The sequence below is a fragment of the Pseudonaja textilis genome, chromosome 1 (assembly GCF_049901715.1).
Source record: "Pseudonaja textilis isolate UNSWEBS1 chromosome 1, rPseTex1.2, whole genome shotgun sequence".
Lineage (NCBI taxonomy): Eukaryota > Metazoa > Chordata > Lepidosauria > Squamata > Elapidae > Pseudonaja > Pseudonaja textilis.
Window position 1 is genome coordinate 248633753 of NC_141990.1, and position 15920 is coordinate 248649672.

The following is a 15920-nucleotide window of genomic DNA, read 5'->3' on the forward strand; positions in this document are numbered from 1 at the left end:
AATATCCATCTCAGCAGAATGTTAGATTGCCTTCTATTCACATTCTCATATTTCTTCAGATCATATGCTTTGGCATCTGACGTAGCAATTGAGAAACAAGGCTACATCTGAGAAGCCAGGTCTAGTCCAGGATCTTTCCCCAAATATGAAGCAGGGAAACATATGAAGTTCCTTAATAACTTCTGTTCCTTAAGGGAGGCTGTGTGTGTGTGTGGCCAAATTGGCCACAACGTTCTAAAACCAGTAGTGATCCATTTAGGCTTCACTCAACCCTTCCTACTTGTTAAAAAAAATTGAATATAGGTGGACCTGGAGGCATGGATCAGGGTATTTAAAATGATGCAAACCTGGAATTGGAGCTGTGCTTTTCAGCAAGGCATTATGCTATTTAGCAACATGACTATTGACCTCACCCCTTTCCTAAGAGGTCTCTAGGGGGTGTGCATAAGTGCACCAACGTGCCTACCGTCCCTGTCCTATTGTTTCTTTTATTTTTCTTATATGTACCCATTTCATGTATTCATAACTATGTATACACTTATTATCTTGTAAACAATTGACAAATCAAATAAATAAATAAATAAATAAATAAATAAATGACAGAAGCATCTAAACAAAGGAGACATGAAATAGGACATGAATAGAGAATGGACTAAACTATCTCTGTGAAGCTCTCTAAAGCAGTACTTGAAGGGAATCCTTACAAATGGTAGAAAGACTGGATCTTTTCTTTTTAAATGCTAGCAATTTAAAACTTATCTACATCTTATCTGCTTAATTTGGAACTTTCCATATGTTGCACAATACTTTTTCCTGTTTTCATAGCATAGACTTGTATTTTTAATCCACATATTATTAAGCTTTTAAAAATGGGCTCTAATAATAAGAGCTGTCCAATTTAATATGATCATCAACCATTATTCAAAATTCAGAGAATGTGTATCATATTTTTCACAGTACATCTTATTGATTCTTCAGTATCTGATAAACACTATCGATGTCCAAGTTTAGTCACAGACTGAGCATAATCAAAAGCAAAATATTTTCATAAAAAGCTGTAAACCTCTGAATTGGCTCTCAAGACATCACCTGGTTTAATTTGTTTGTACTAGAAGTATTTTTTAAAGAAACGTTCAATAGTGATAGGCATAGACTACATAGCTATCTTTCATTGTTGATAACCAATTAAGACTAATGAGAACATTGTAGAAAAAGGAAAAATAAGATTTTGGTAAAATTAATATGATTATTGCATCTTCACTGAATAACACTGGTTAACTTTGATTGCCATTTGAATTTTGCAACAATTTTTTCAGGACTGCTTACTCCTAAATCAATCTTGGCCTCTGAGGAAAATTTTTTTTATATACATCTATGTATAATAAATGCATTATTTATTTCTTTATGTTTTAGATATATACTCACATGGTCTTGGCAAGTCAGTTTACATGAAACAGTAATATGCTCATGAAAATAAATACACCCATCAATAAATGATAAAAACCAATTACATCACAATTAAAAGTAGCATTTGTATAAGCATAAATAAGTTTCAATAAAGAAATGCCAGGTTCTAAAATCAGGTTTTCAGATAACTTAAAAAGTAACCCAAGAAGTTAAGACAACGGGGAGGGAAATTCACAGCACTCAAGCCACAGCAGAGAAAGTCCTAGCCTGAATGTGTTCCAGCTAGGCTTCCTTCCTTCCTAGGTCTTTCAAAGGATGGTCAATAGATGAGTGAAATTGCCAAGTAACAATATAAAAGGAGAGTTAGACAGGCAGGTCCTGAACTGTGACGGGATTTATATGTTAGAACAAGCACACTGAATTTGACTCAGAAAAAATATGACAAAGTGGGTGGTATATGTTTAAAAACAAAACGAAGCTCAATTAGATCCCATTGTTTGTGTAATCTGTTTAATGATCGCTTATAATTACTAAACAGCATTTTCATCACCATGAAGGTATGAGAGTTCTCAAAAATCTTCTAGGTTGCTTAGGCACTCTTCAAATGACATCAGTTAAACCAACCCATATTTCATCTAACTTCATCCTGAGGGTCAAAGGTCCAGCCCTGAATTAAGGTATTTCAGTCAATAATTTAAACTGAAATTAGCATAGAAAAAGTCTGTCACAATGAGGAAGATATTGTATTTCTACCAACAGATCTTGTGTGTGATGTACTTCAAATAACACTGATTAGAGGCACTGTGTATTGGAAGATACCTACCACAAAGTTTGAATCAGATTAAAGTGTAGATCACTTTCAAGATATTTACCTCAAGGTGCACACTGGTTTAACTATCTCCTTTTCCTCTCCAGAAATCTGTAATTCTGAGAAGTTCAAAGATTTCTAACAAAAAAGTCTCAACATTCTTTTCAAATTGCAGTTTATAGAATTTGACACAGGCAGAAGCCATGACATTTAAAGTAATAAAATAAAACAAAACAAATAAAATAGATTTCAAACAGGAATTGGACAGCCATTTGTCTGGAATGGTCTGAAAGTTCCTGCCCCTGAGCATGGGAACCTGAAGTCCCTCCTTAACTATATTTCTAGGATGAAACACATTGGGATCTAATGTAGGCTATAGAAACAATGGTCTGAACGTGAGCAATGACCAACAAATAGTGAAGCCACAGAAGGAACTTCTCTATCAAACAAGGTTACATAGTGGTTTGAAATGAATAATAGAGGACGTGATGAAAGAACACATTTCTGCATAAAATGAAGAAAGTCGTCAGAAGAATGTATTTGACACAGAAATACTTTACGCTTTCCATTGTTAAATTATGGAACTCATTTGGTAGCAAAATTTTAAAAAAGATTCAGATAGTGCAGGCAATTTAGCCCTAAGCAGCAAACATCTGAATGAACACTGGATGGCAGAAGACACAATTTTCTGAATCTTTTTGCTGACATCTATTGATCATCCAGATGTTTACAGTCCAGATCTGATAACTTTAATGTAGATTAAACTACCAAAGATGAAGAAACTCTCGAACTATCATAATGCTAGGTTTCTATTAGCCCTAATATGACAGATAGAATATGCACTTTTACTTCTTGTGGTTGTTTCACATAGTTTGCCATCATGGTAATACAATGCAGGATTAAAATGTTCTTCCTTTGATGCAAAATAATGTTTCCTATCTCAAGGATGGGTGGTAATTAAAAAAAATGTTCTCAGAATATCAAAAGGGAAAAAAATCTAAAATGCAGAGAAAGATAAAGAATGGGCATTCCATTTCTACATGAATATTAGATCATCTTTATCTTCATGAACTATTGGTCAATAGAGTTATTAAATCAATGTCTTATCTAATGTTCAAATAGTTTCATGATTGATTCAAAAGCTATTACATTCTTAAACAGAACAAAATAGTTTTTCATGTTGCAACTTCATAGCTTGGTTTCCACATAATCTCTTGTTTGTTTTGAAGTCTCAATCACTGTATTTAATACTGATTGCCATTATCTGTTGTACTATAATGTAGTTGGCTCACTGTGTTATTCGGGCAAATTATAAACCACTAAACAGGCAAACAAGGGGAGTACTTCTAACATCAGTATTTTAGGAGCACTTGAAGTCATTAGTATGTGGTTAGGGTGCGTGTATGGGGTGTTTTCAGTAATTAAAAAAATAATTATACAGTTGGGTGAATATGTATCCTCAAGGATAACTTGTGTGTGCTGAACAGCCAGTGGCACATGCATCTGACTCTAATCCTTCTTACTCTTCATAGATTCAGTTCTTGCAAATCATGTGCTAACATGCAATCCATTTCAGTATCTGTTTACGCACCTATGAAAAGATTTTTAAAAGTAGGAAATGAAGCAATGAAATCATGCATGCAGAGGCACAAAAATAAAATTCTAGTTTTCTAAACTTATTCCCCCTGCTGATACAGCGATTTATTTATTATAAACATATTTGTATATTTGTTTCTCAGAAATAATCAGCGTGCATCAGATTGCCATTTCCTTTTGATAAATTTAAAAAAGTAACTTTAATATAGAATAGAAATGAATAAAATATGAGAGTTGAAAGGGACCTTGGAGATCTACTCCAACTCCCTATTCAGGAAACCTTCTACCATTTCAGACAAATGGTTGTCCAATCTCACCTTAAAAACTTCCACTGAGGCAAATTGTTCCACTGATTAATTGTTCTAACTGTCAGGAAATTTCCTCTTAATTCTAGGTTGCTTGTCTCCTTGATTAGTTTCTATCCATTGCTTCTTGTCCTGCCCTCTGGTGATTTGGAGAATAACTTGACTCCCTCTTTGTGGCAATCCCTGAGATATTGGAAGACTGCTATCATGTCACTCCTAGTCATTCTTTTCATTAAATTAGACATACCCAATTCCAGCAACAGTTCTTTATATGTTTTAGCCTCCAGTCCCTTAATCATCTTTGTTGCTCTTCTCTGCACTCTTTCTAGAGTCTCAACATCTTTTTTACATCGTGGCGACTGAAACTGAATGCAGTATTCCAAGTGTGGCCTTACCAAGGCATTATAAAGTGGTATTAACACTTCACGTGATTGTGATTCTATCCTTCTGTTAATTCAGCCTAATGCTGTATTGGCTTTGGTGTCATCTGCATATTTGATGAGTTCCCCATTTATTCCTTCATCCAAATCATTGATGAAGATCTTGAAGAATACTCGGCCTAAAACAGAGCCTTGGGAGTACCCCATTGCATGCTTACCTCCATGTAGCATATAGCATGGGTTATTAATTTTATTTCTTTTATGCTTTAGAAATACAAGAGTTATATGTTATCATCTTATACGTATCTTCTCAAAAGTAAGCTCTATTGAATTAGGTTGCTTTCATGTAAAATAACTATTACATAATCTTGGAAATAAAGCTCATTGGCTCAGTCATATTTACTTCATAGGTGCATAATCATAGGGACAAAAACAAAACGTAGTCACTGAACCAGTAGTAACACTGGTTGAATCCCACCCCTGGGCAAAGGTATCCTTTGGATTATGTATTGGAGAAAAATATAATAATATAGTGGTGAAGAAGAGCCCTTTATGTGTACATTTCAGATATTCCAGGCTATAAAGAAGCTATTTACACAATCTTTTTAAAACTAAAATTGCCGGATATGTATTGTAAAATTCCAGATGACCTTTAGATGGCAGCAGGAGTTAATTTTCTGTATCTCTTTTCTTCCCGCTAACAGTCATCTGAATTTTCAATAAATTATGGTTTAAGCTATATTTTATACAGCTCCTTCCCAATATATTCCCCATCTGGAGTACACAATCTCCGTATTTAGATAGGCCTACCAGATCTACTGTAGGCTGCAAAACTAGAGCACTAGGTAACAGGAAAGAAATATACAAATGTATTTTAAACGAATTTGGCATGATAATCATTCTGATTTTTGCAGATCTAGTAATCCTAGGGTTACCAGCAACTGTTTCAGGGACAATGCAGTATTTTCTTGTACCACTTTGTTGCCATCTAGAACTTATTGGGATTTATGCCGCACAAGTCTAGTACCCTTTGCAAATTAAATTGCTCCTGATCCCTTGATTTATGAGCCAAGCCATGTATAGGAACATTTTGTAAGGGATTATTGTTTCAATATATTTGGGTTCTCAGCCTACAGTTTGATCTAAACTGTTCTGGAAGTACCTTAAGCAGCAGGTCCTTCTTCTATATTCCTTGGTCAATTTTTATTAATAAAAATAGGGAAGACATATCTAGATGATAGCTCTAAACATTTCAATTATGTGACTCAGCCAATGTAGTCTTGGATGTTTTAGTGTTTTATTATTGTTATTGACAAATGCTTCCTTCTTCATCTTTGAACTTAAATATTTTGAAAACATCAGAAAGGCTGAAAAATACATTTGACCTGGACGGGAATGATTTTTTAAAAAAGGGAGCACAGGTCTGAGGTCTGATATTGGTCTCACCCTTCTCAACCACAAAAATGAATGAAATTGCAGTCATGCCAATCAGCACAAATGGATATAATCCAGCATTTGTGTGGATCATTTGCTTTTTCTCCAAGAATGTTTTTAAAGGAAGGCATGCAGACCACAATGAATGTTATATTTGGAATTTGCATACCCGTTATATACATACATATAGTGAATTTTAAACAGAAATACTCCTGGTTTGGTGCATAGAATATGCATATTAATGTTTGGAATATGATGCACAATGAATAAAACTACTACTAACCCTACTACATGATTTGGATTATACATTTAACATTCAGGAGCTAGAATTCCCAAACTAAACTTTACATATGCCCAAGGGTTTTGACATGCTTGATAGATTTTTAAAACATTTCCTTTTCTTAGATCAGCAGAGTGCCATCTGTTTTTGAAAGTATCTTCAGCTTGCTATGGGAAATTGATGGGTGAGGGGCTGCTGTTTGACAGACACAAGCCCATATTCCTATATCAGAGCACGGAATGCTTCATACAGTTGTCGGGATTTCAGCCTGGCTAGAGAAGCAATACTAGTGAATGTCTTTCTCTGTGGCAACATCCAAGACCTTCAATAAAGGTCAACAGACAAGCAAGCACCAAACATTTTCTCCTTAAGCCAGACTTCTTTCAAACTGCTGGCCAGTCAATCAGTGTCAATCTTTATAGTTGATTTCAAAGGAACCTGTACGGATAAATCTGCATTGGTATGTCGGAACCAGATTCCATTAGCTTGAAACAGCCAATAGTATATTATCTGGAATTTTTAAAGCCTACTGAAAGTAGGGTAAGCCACTATTCCTAGTGGCCTGGAGCCATAGCTAGTTTGGGGGCAGTAACAAAGCTGGCAGAGTCAACCCTTAATACTTACCATGCAATCTATATTAAGATATTCAGATCATACTTATACTTAAATATAAATGCATCTCAAAGACTCCCCCCGCCCCAATTTCTTTGGGTTAGCATTTATTCCTGGTAACTGTCTGGACTAATCATTGCACTTTTCTTGGCCAGGTTTTGCCATTGACACCATCTTCCTAAGGCTAAGAGAGAGGGAGGTTATTCTGCTGGCTTCATGCCTAAGGTGGGACTAGAACTCATGTTCTCGCAGTTTCTAGGCTGGTGCCTTGATCACAGGCTGAATGTTGAAGAAAAATGCTACTACTTAACATAATAATAAACTATTGACTGCATTGCTTATTAAGTATTAACAGCAGGCACCTTATTCAGAACAGAATTGTTGGAAGCTATGGTTGCATCTTCCATTATAGTTTAAGGTGTTCTCCTGTGTTACAGAACTCAGAAGTAATATTAAAATGAATGTTTGCCTTTGTTTGAAGAAAGGGAAAGATAACAGATAGCTAGGCAACTGAGCTGGCCCTAGTTTCATTTTTCTTATTGTCATTGGACACTAGTTTGATTACTGGTATTATTGTATACACAAAAATGTGAAATCACAGCTTCAGTTCTCCATCCACATCAAGTTCTTCCCAAGAATCTTGCATGTGATAATGTATCAGGATATCATTAATTTTAGGATGCTTTCATTTATTGCTTACATAGAGCAAAGGCAACTGCCTTGGCCATTTCATTAAGAGAAAAAATATGAGATCGATAAAATAAGTAATAAACAAATAAATTGTCCGAATACTGTTACATTATATAATCCAACATGATAGTATTAAAATGTGTACTGCTAACTGATAGATGACTTTTAGTTCTGTGTAGCCATCCTGTACTGTCTCTTCTTTTTTGCTAAAAAAACCCCCAAAACCTCACATTCTTCTGTGGTATAACATGGTATAAGGATTTGAGAGTTGTTTAAATGTATTCGCCTTCTGTTGACTCCCCCGCCCCCATGTTTCTCAACACAATAAAGTGCAAATACTAATAAATATTTGCAAAACAAGATGGGTGGGTATTAAACATCTGACAGCCATTATGTATGTCATGCTTGACTTATGATATGTGATAAAAAACACGAGGGGAGGTAAAGTGGGGTCTTTAATTGATAGCATAGACAAAATAGTGGAAGAGCCTGTTGAAACATAGTATTTTCTCACTGCAGCAAAACAAATATTAAGTATTTACAAATGTTGTTAATGCTTGTCTTTGCAACATGAAGATACTTGCAAATAACTATGTTCTTGCATGTAAGGAATGACAGACCTAAGTGCTGGCAATAGCATAAAAAGGCATAATGTCTTGGGTATCTATGGAAGAAATGTTCCTTGGCAACAGCCCAACCTTCTTCACCAGATAAATAATTTGATGTCACACATAGTAACACACTTGTTCTTAAAGTGTTCCTGAAGCACTTTAGACAAAGTATGGACTGTTACAGTGGGGGTTAAAACACATGGGTATATTAGATGACAACTAAATCAATCCTAATTGGATGCACTTCTTGATTACATGGAATTAAACAGTAGTGTGTTTAATTGTTTCAGGATAAGAAATTCCCTGTATCTTTAATTGTCTATTCCTAGGACAATACCTCAATTGAACATTCAACAGAATACAACATCCATTCTACCACACAAATATTTATGTCATATTTTTGTTACCAACTTGGAGCATTTGCTGTTCCCCATGCTGTCTGAAGAACCCTCCCATTTTCCACAATGCCAGATGATTAGTCAGCAGTCCAATAGCAGATATGGCAATTTTTTTCAAAGTTTTCATACAGGTCCCAAGAGGACATACGAACATTTAATCTGCTCCCTCATTACCAGAGAAAACAGCCAAATCAGACACCTTATATAATGTGGAACCCACTTTCTCTGGAGTTCCATTAATGACTCCTAATAAAATTCAAAGTGGCTTTAAAGTGTTTTTTTTCTTTTACTAACTATATTCAAAGCTACTTTGGAAGCTTAGAACATATTAATAATATTTTAAAAACAATATACTTCTTGAATTTCAAACTGGTCGCGGTTGATAACTGCAAGGGATAAAAATGAATAATTCAAAGATCTGAGGTTCTAACTGAGACCCCTAGATTATGCTCAGCATTTCTGCTTTCCAGCTATTCTCTGAAAGAATATTTCTCTGCCCTCTTATGTGGGCCACTGCTGGTAATGAACTAACTCCAGAACTCATTCTGCAGTCTTCCAATGCCAATTATCTGCTATGAAAATTCATTAAATAGAGGGAAAGATGGGAATCCAGGTGGTTGGTGGGTGGTGAAGAAGGTATTGAGGTGGGGGGAAATGTACTTTACCATATTCCATTTGCTCACTTGCTATGTTGCCACACATTTATTGAATCCACATGCCAATATCTGGCATTGGACACTGCCATATTGGATCAATTCAAATTAATTTTATGAAAAGTTTCAACGATCTTTTAGAAGTCTCAGATGAATCACTGGCATAAGCAACTGGAATTATCCAAATAATTGGGCAACATATTGTTTATTGTGATGATCCCCCATGTTTTATCTTCATCTGAAAATTTGGAATCATTAGAATTCTGGCGTCATTTTGAAAACATTATAAAAGAGGGCACACAGTACTATATGTTCTTGTTTGTCTCTTTGCTTGGGGAAGAAGGCAAGGCAAGGAGGTAATTAACAGGGGCAGGAACATGCAATACAAGTTTAGAAAAGTCCAAGTACATAGACTTGTGAATAAGATTCAAAGAGATGATGTTTACAGTTTGCTTAAGTTCATTTTTTCCTAAGTCCATCTAGCTGAGCAAGCCAGAAATTCAGTGAATTCAGTGACAGGGAAAGACCATTTGCATTCTGTATATTTTGATAGTTTATATTATCCTAGTCACGTTAATCTAGTATGAAATCAAAAAGTCAATTCTTACTGAATTAGTAGTCTTACACTCTGCAGTTATTTTTCCAAGGAAATAAAGTAGAGTGGCTGAAAAGTATAAGGTACTCTAATACGAGTAGGGTGGGGGTAGAGATGGTCAACCTATTCTTAAAGAACATGAAGGCAGAGCAAGAAGCAATGAATTGAAATTAATCAAGGCAAAAACCAACCTAGAACTAAGGAGAAATTTCCTGACAAAACAATTAATCAATGGAACTACTTGCCTCCATAAATTGTGGGTGCTCCAGCATTGGAGATTTTTAAGGGGAGATTGCACAACCATTTGTCTGAAATTTAATAGGGTTTATAGCAGGTTGGGCTAGAAGACCTCCAACGTCCATTCCAACTCTATTATTCTGTTAAAGCTCACTACCAAGCTGGCAAGTCACAGAATGTGCCTTCCATACTTGAATTGATTACAGCATTCAACCATGCCCTCCATTGTCTGTCTGGTTGATGAGAAAGATGTTTAATGTTATGCATGGGTTAGGTCAATACTTTCTTGTGAAAGAGTTCTCTGAGATGCTAGGCAGGGTGGCAGTAGAGTTTCACTGAACATGAAAGTGAACGGAACCTGTGCCATGGTTTCTTCCCATTTCAGAGCCAAAAATCACACGGAGATAGACTAAGCTGTCTATCAAGACAACAGGTCTTTAATAAGCCACTCCAAATGATTTGCTTACAATGGGAGATCACATACTTTTAATAAATAAGTAAGTAAGTAAGTAAGAAGAAAGTAAGTAAGTATCAGGAATAGGGCCATGCTCACACAGATCTTTCACACACACTGTAATGGCAACAATTGGCAATTGTCCTTGACTAAAATCTGAAAATCACCAACCGTAAGAAAATCTACCTCCAATTACAGCACAGAATGTGCCAGGGTTCAGCCACCACACCCAGTATATATACTTTTTATTTGTGTTTCTTTCAAATAACAGTCAACCTATCAGCCAGACCACCACTAGATCAGTGCAAAGAATTCATCTGTCATAACTACTATGTAGTAATTCCCTGGATTAATGCAGGTGCTACATAAATGTTCTTGGTGGTGGAGTTCGGGAAAATGAAACATTTCTGCATAATTTTTCCAATGATTATTGATTAGTTGGCCTATCAACCACTACTAGATAGTAAAATGCTGGATTTTTTTTTTTTTTTTGGTTCCTCTTGGCTGCCAAATGGTGGTCATCCAGACCTTGCAGCCAAAATATAGACATTGAATAAGTATTGTATAAAAACTGATGTCTAAGAAATCACTTTACTGATTCATGAGTCAATTCAGTGTACATAAAGCTGTGCATATCCAAAATGATAGGAGAAGAGAAATAAATGACTATATGTTAAAGCCAGGTCTGTACTAGATGATATTCTAAATGGAGTGAAAAGAGAAAGCAAAATTTAGGGCTTCCCCAAGAATGATAACCAGGAACAAGAATTCCCCCACTGCACAGGCAACAGTAGTAGAAGAGCTGAGTCCTTTCAATTACAATTAAACTGGCTTGGACAAGCCAATTACAGGGTTAACAATAAGCCAACCACTGGGGGAGCCAGGGCTCCATTCTGTTCATCAGCTAAAACAATATTGTAGAGCAGGCACTGAACCCATAAACCAGATTGCTAGATCTTCTAGGCCAATTGGAGCAGATCATCACCTTTCACCATGTCTTCTCTTCAATGCACCATGGGTTATCCAGATGGGAGATCTTCCATTTTTCCAGATGCTTTCATGCTGGACCATGCTTGACTGGCTTCTGCTTACTTTAGTAGTAGGCTATTTGCTTACTTTGGTATTAGGCTTTCTTCTCAACATAGCTTTGTTGAGAAGACAGATCTTCAGAAAATATTAAATGGGGTATTTTTATCTGCATGTACCCTCCTAGGCTGTGTACCTGAGCCCTATGTGCTGTTGTTTATCAAAACAAGAAAACCATGGATTTGGCAAGTATCAAAGTTTGTAAACTTTTTCCAATTAGAATTTTATAAGATCTTTTTGAGAGAATTAATAGCTTCCAAGTGTTTTCTTTAATCAGGTAAGAGTCTTTCTACATTTATTCTGAATACTGGTCCACCTTTCTTTGCTAAACTCTTCAGAGGAAGATTTGGCTACCACACAACCCCAAAGTATATTACAGCCATCCCCTATGCTTAATGGTTGGCAAAATGTTATTTTCTTTAGTACTTTGGCCTTCTTTCATCAGATGTCTCCTATGTAGTCGTGGCCCAACAGTTTTTGTTTCATTTTTCTGAAATATTTTGATCCCAAATAGTTCAGGTTTCTTGTGCTTTTCTTTGCACAATTTAGAGAATGGTTTTTGTAGTGAGGTTTCCTTCTGACAACTCTCTCATGAAGATCATTGTATAAGCAAGACTGTTGTGTGGACCTAGAGATACCTACTCCAGTGTCAGGTTAAGTTTTCATGACAGCGCTTATAGTAATGTGTAGGTTCTGTTTTGCAAGTATTTTCAGTTTGTGGTAATTCTACCAGAGATTTTTCTTGGTTTTCAAGCTATTCCATAATCAGTGAAAAAATTAAACCTAGTAAGTGGTTAGCTATTTCAACAAAATCCATCTTGAAGTACTTCTAGAAAAAACGAAAAAGGTTTTGGAATAGCCTTCATAGTTTATAAACTTGAAAATCATGTAGGGGCATTCAATGCATATGAGGAGATCTAAGAATATTTCTGAGCTAGAATTGTTCTGCAAGGAACAGTAGGGAAAATTTCCAAAAGTAAAAATATCTTGGGATGGCTGTAAAAAAATATATTGGAAGTTATTATCTCTGCCCAAAGAAGTGTTACAGAGTATTGACCTAAAGAATACCCAAACATCTGCATTTGTCATATCCATTTACTTTGAATCTGTAAACAACTGTTCAGAAGTAGTAAGCATACATTCAAATTAGTACAAAGGAGTTGTGTTAATTTGAATAATCTAAAAGTAGTATCAGTTTCCATTCACCCAAGATATTCTGGAACATGCAATCTGACCAGAGGTATCTTAACTCTGGTATATAACTAGAGATTATTAGCAACTTTGAGTTTTCTATAATTAGAAAGGGAAAATTTAAACAAAGAATGATATTTTAAAAAAATAACAAAAAACATTGTGTCACTGCCCGGTAATTCCATGAACAACAAATAAAAAGATTCATTATGCTCAATCTTGATCTGTTTCAGGCATAGTTGCCTGGACAAGTCTCAATGACCGATCTGCACACATAATGCAAATCATGGTTTATACAAGCTGTGGTTTATTTACATGTTACATTGAGTTCTACCTAGGCATACTGTACCTGCAGGGCTGTTTTCTCATCCCATATAAACTTAGTTTGTGCAAAACTCCTAAGGGGAATCTGTTAATAGTTTTGATGCCATGGGTTAAGGGGGATGAAGACCTTTATGATGGAACTTCTTGCCCTTCACAATTTGAAGAGGTGCAACTTTATTAGATTCCAAGAAATTACTAAAATGCAGGGTTGGTTAACAGAACGTTTGATTTATAATGACATGATCTACTTTCTTTTATTACTGGGTAATAGCATAAAAGTGGTCATTGTAAAAAAAAAAAGGTCTGAAGATAATGCTTGAAAATTTTCTAGAATCTGATTGACTTACAGGTAGAATCTATAGGCAGCTAATGTCCTTCAATGCTTTTGTCAGGTGTACTATAGATTATTGGGTCGTCTATTTATAATATATTTTTCCATTTAAATATTGCTTTTATTTCTGCAGAATTAGTGCATATAATTTCAAACTCTGAACTGAGATTCTCCTGCAAGACAATAATTTTCTGATTTTTTTCCAATTACTGCAAGCGTATCACAGATGCTTGGTAACCTTTCCAAACATACTGTTAACACTTGTCATACAAATAGAGAATAATTAATTATCATGCCTAAAGTGTGACATTTTCTCCACAAAGGCCTTGGGACTTCTAGGCAAACATTTTTAACTTGTTCCTAGCAGGATACTCCAATCAAGAGCATCTGCTGTAGACAGCTATTTTAAATGACAGCATTTGATATATGATATAAAAAAATAAAACAGGGAAACACTCTTGTACTGTAATTAGAAGAGGGTAGTACTTGGGTGGATTTCAAACACTGCAAGAAGCCATGATGCAGTTTGTTTGGTTTTGAACCCTGTCTTTGTGGTTTGTGAAGCATGGCTTATGTCTTAAGTATGTTGAATCCAAATAACTGATTTATTCAACACACCATTGTTAAACAAATCATGGGGCAATCTAGTTTCTAAACCAGGCTGTGGTTCTATTATCTGTGTTGATCCAGAGTTTCCAACTTCTGTGACCAAATATGAATTCCTAGTACTGAAAGACCCTGAGGATCCTCCGTGCTAATGTAGTCCTATGGCCATGAAGGTGAACCTAAGGCACACGTGCTGAAAGTGGCACACAGAGCCATCTCTCCAGGCACGCCAGCCATTGCCCGTTGCTCTTCTGGGTTCTGGTGTGCAGATGCGCGATGGCCAGCAGGTCTTGGTGTGTGTATGTGTGTTATAAACTGGAAGACCAGGTGGCCAGCTGCTCTTCCAGCTTCCGGTGCATGTTTCAGTACTTAGTGCCCTTTCAGCACATGCACGGTCCCATTTTGACACTCGGTGTCAAAAACCACTTATGGGAACCAGATCCTGTATAAAACTTCAGGTTGTGTTATCCATGTTCTGATAGTGGATGAATTTATTATGTATTCTCCCCAATGTGATGCCCTCCTAATTGTGTTTGATTGCAATGCATGGAAATTTTGCCTGTGAGCATTCTGTGCTGAGTTGGAATTCTGAGAGGTGCAATCCCAATCCATCTTGAAGGGACCAGATCGTAGAAAGATGAATAAATGTCTAGCTTTTTCCAACTGTTATGAAAAGTAAACTTATGTATATTTTTGTCGCTTATGCTTTTTTAAAAAATGTATTTGTTTTCAATTTATTTTCCATTTCTTTTCTTCTCTTGAACAGTTCCACCAAGTGAAAAGAGTGATGACCATCCTTTTCCTTACTATGGTTATTTCATACTTGAGTTGCATGAAAGCTGCCCCCATGAAGGAAGTTAGTATCAGAGGACAAGGCAGCTTGGCTTATCCTGGTCTTCGGACAAAGGGAAATCTGGAGACCCTCAGTGGGCCCAATGATGCCACCAGAGGATTAACATCTTTGGCAGACACTTTTGAACATGTCATTGAGGAGCTCCTGGACGAGCAGCAGGTCATTCAATCCAGCAAGGAAAATAAGGATGCAGACTTGTACTCATCACGGGTGATGCTAAGCAGTCAAGTGCCTTTGGAGCCTCCTCTGCTTTTCCTGCTCGAGGAGTATAAAAACTACTTGGATGCTGCAAACATGTCCATGAGGGTCCGGCGCCATTCTGACCCTGCTCGCCGTGGGGAGCTGAGTGTGTGTGACAGTACTAGCGAGTGGGTGACAGCAGCTGAAAAAAAGACTGCAGTAGACATGTCCGGAGCAACGGTTACAGTCCTGGAAAAAGTCCCAGTGCCCAAAGGCCAACTGAAGCAATATTTTTATGAGACCAAGTGCAGCACGAAGGGTTATGCAAAAGAAGGCTGTAGGGGCATAGACAAGAGGTACTGGAATTCCCAGTGCCGAACTACTCAGTCTTACGTCCGCGCTCTCACCATGGATAACAAAAAGAGAGTTGGATGGCGCTTTATAAGAATAGACACTTCCTGTGTTTGTACACTGACCATAAAAAGGGGAAGATAGTGGATTCATGTTGGATAGATTATATTGAGACAAAAATTATCTATTTGTATATATACATAACAGGGTAAATTATTCAGTAAGAAAGAAAATAATTTTATGGACTGCATGTATAAAGGAAGTTTATACAGTACCGTGGTTCCACAATCTATTTATTGAACATGTCCATGACCTAAAAGGGAACAAAAGGAAAAAAAAATTCATTTGCGCACAACAAACAAAATTGCATTACATTCCTCTAACATTGTGATTTGTTGCCGTTGCCAAGAATTGAAAACTTTAAAAAAAATTAAAAAAATAAAATTGCATGCTGCTTCAATTGTGAATTGATGATAAACTGTCCTCTTTTCGAGAAAAAAAAAAATTGAACCAAAACATTCCGTTTACATTTTAGACA

At 36.2% G+C, this 15920-nt stretch overlaps 1 protein-coding gene across 2 annotated transcripts in view; it reads left to right on the forward strand.

Annotated features, from left to right (window-relative positions):
- The window catches only part of BDNF (brain derived neurotrophic factor), a 47845-nt gene extending 32184 nt beyond the window's left edge, over positions 1 to 15661 (forward strand). For both annotated transcript variants that reach the window (XM_026704474.2, XM_087921243.1), the window contains exon 2: positions 14765 to 15661. In XM_026704474.2, the coding sequence (XP_026560259.1) occupies positions 14786 to 15526 (741 nt within the window). In that variant the 5' untranslated portion in view covers positions 14765 to 14785 and the 3' untranslated portion in view covers positions 15527 to 15661. The remainder of the gene's footprint in view (positions 1 to 14764) is intronic.
- The last annotated feature ends 259 nt before the right edge of the window (positions 15662 to 15920 follow it).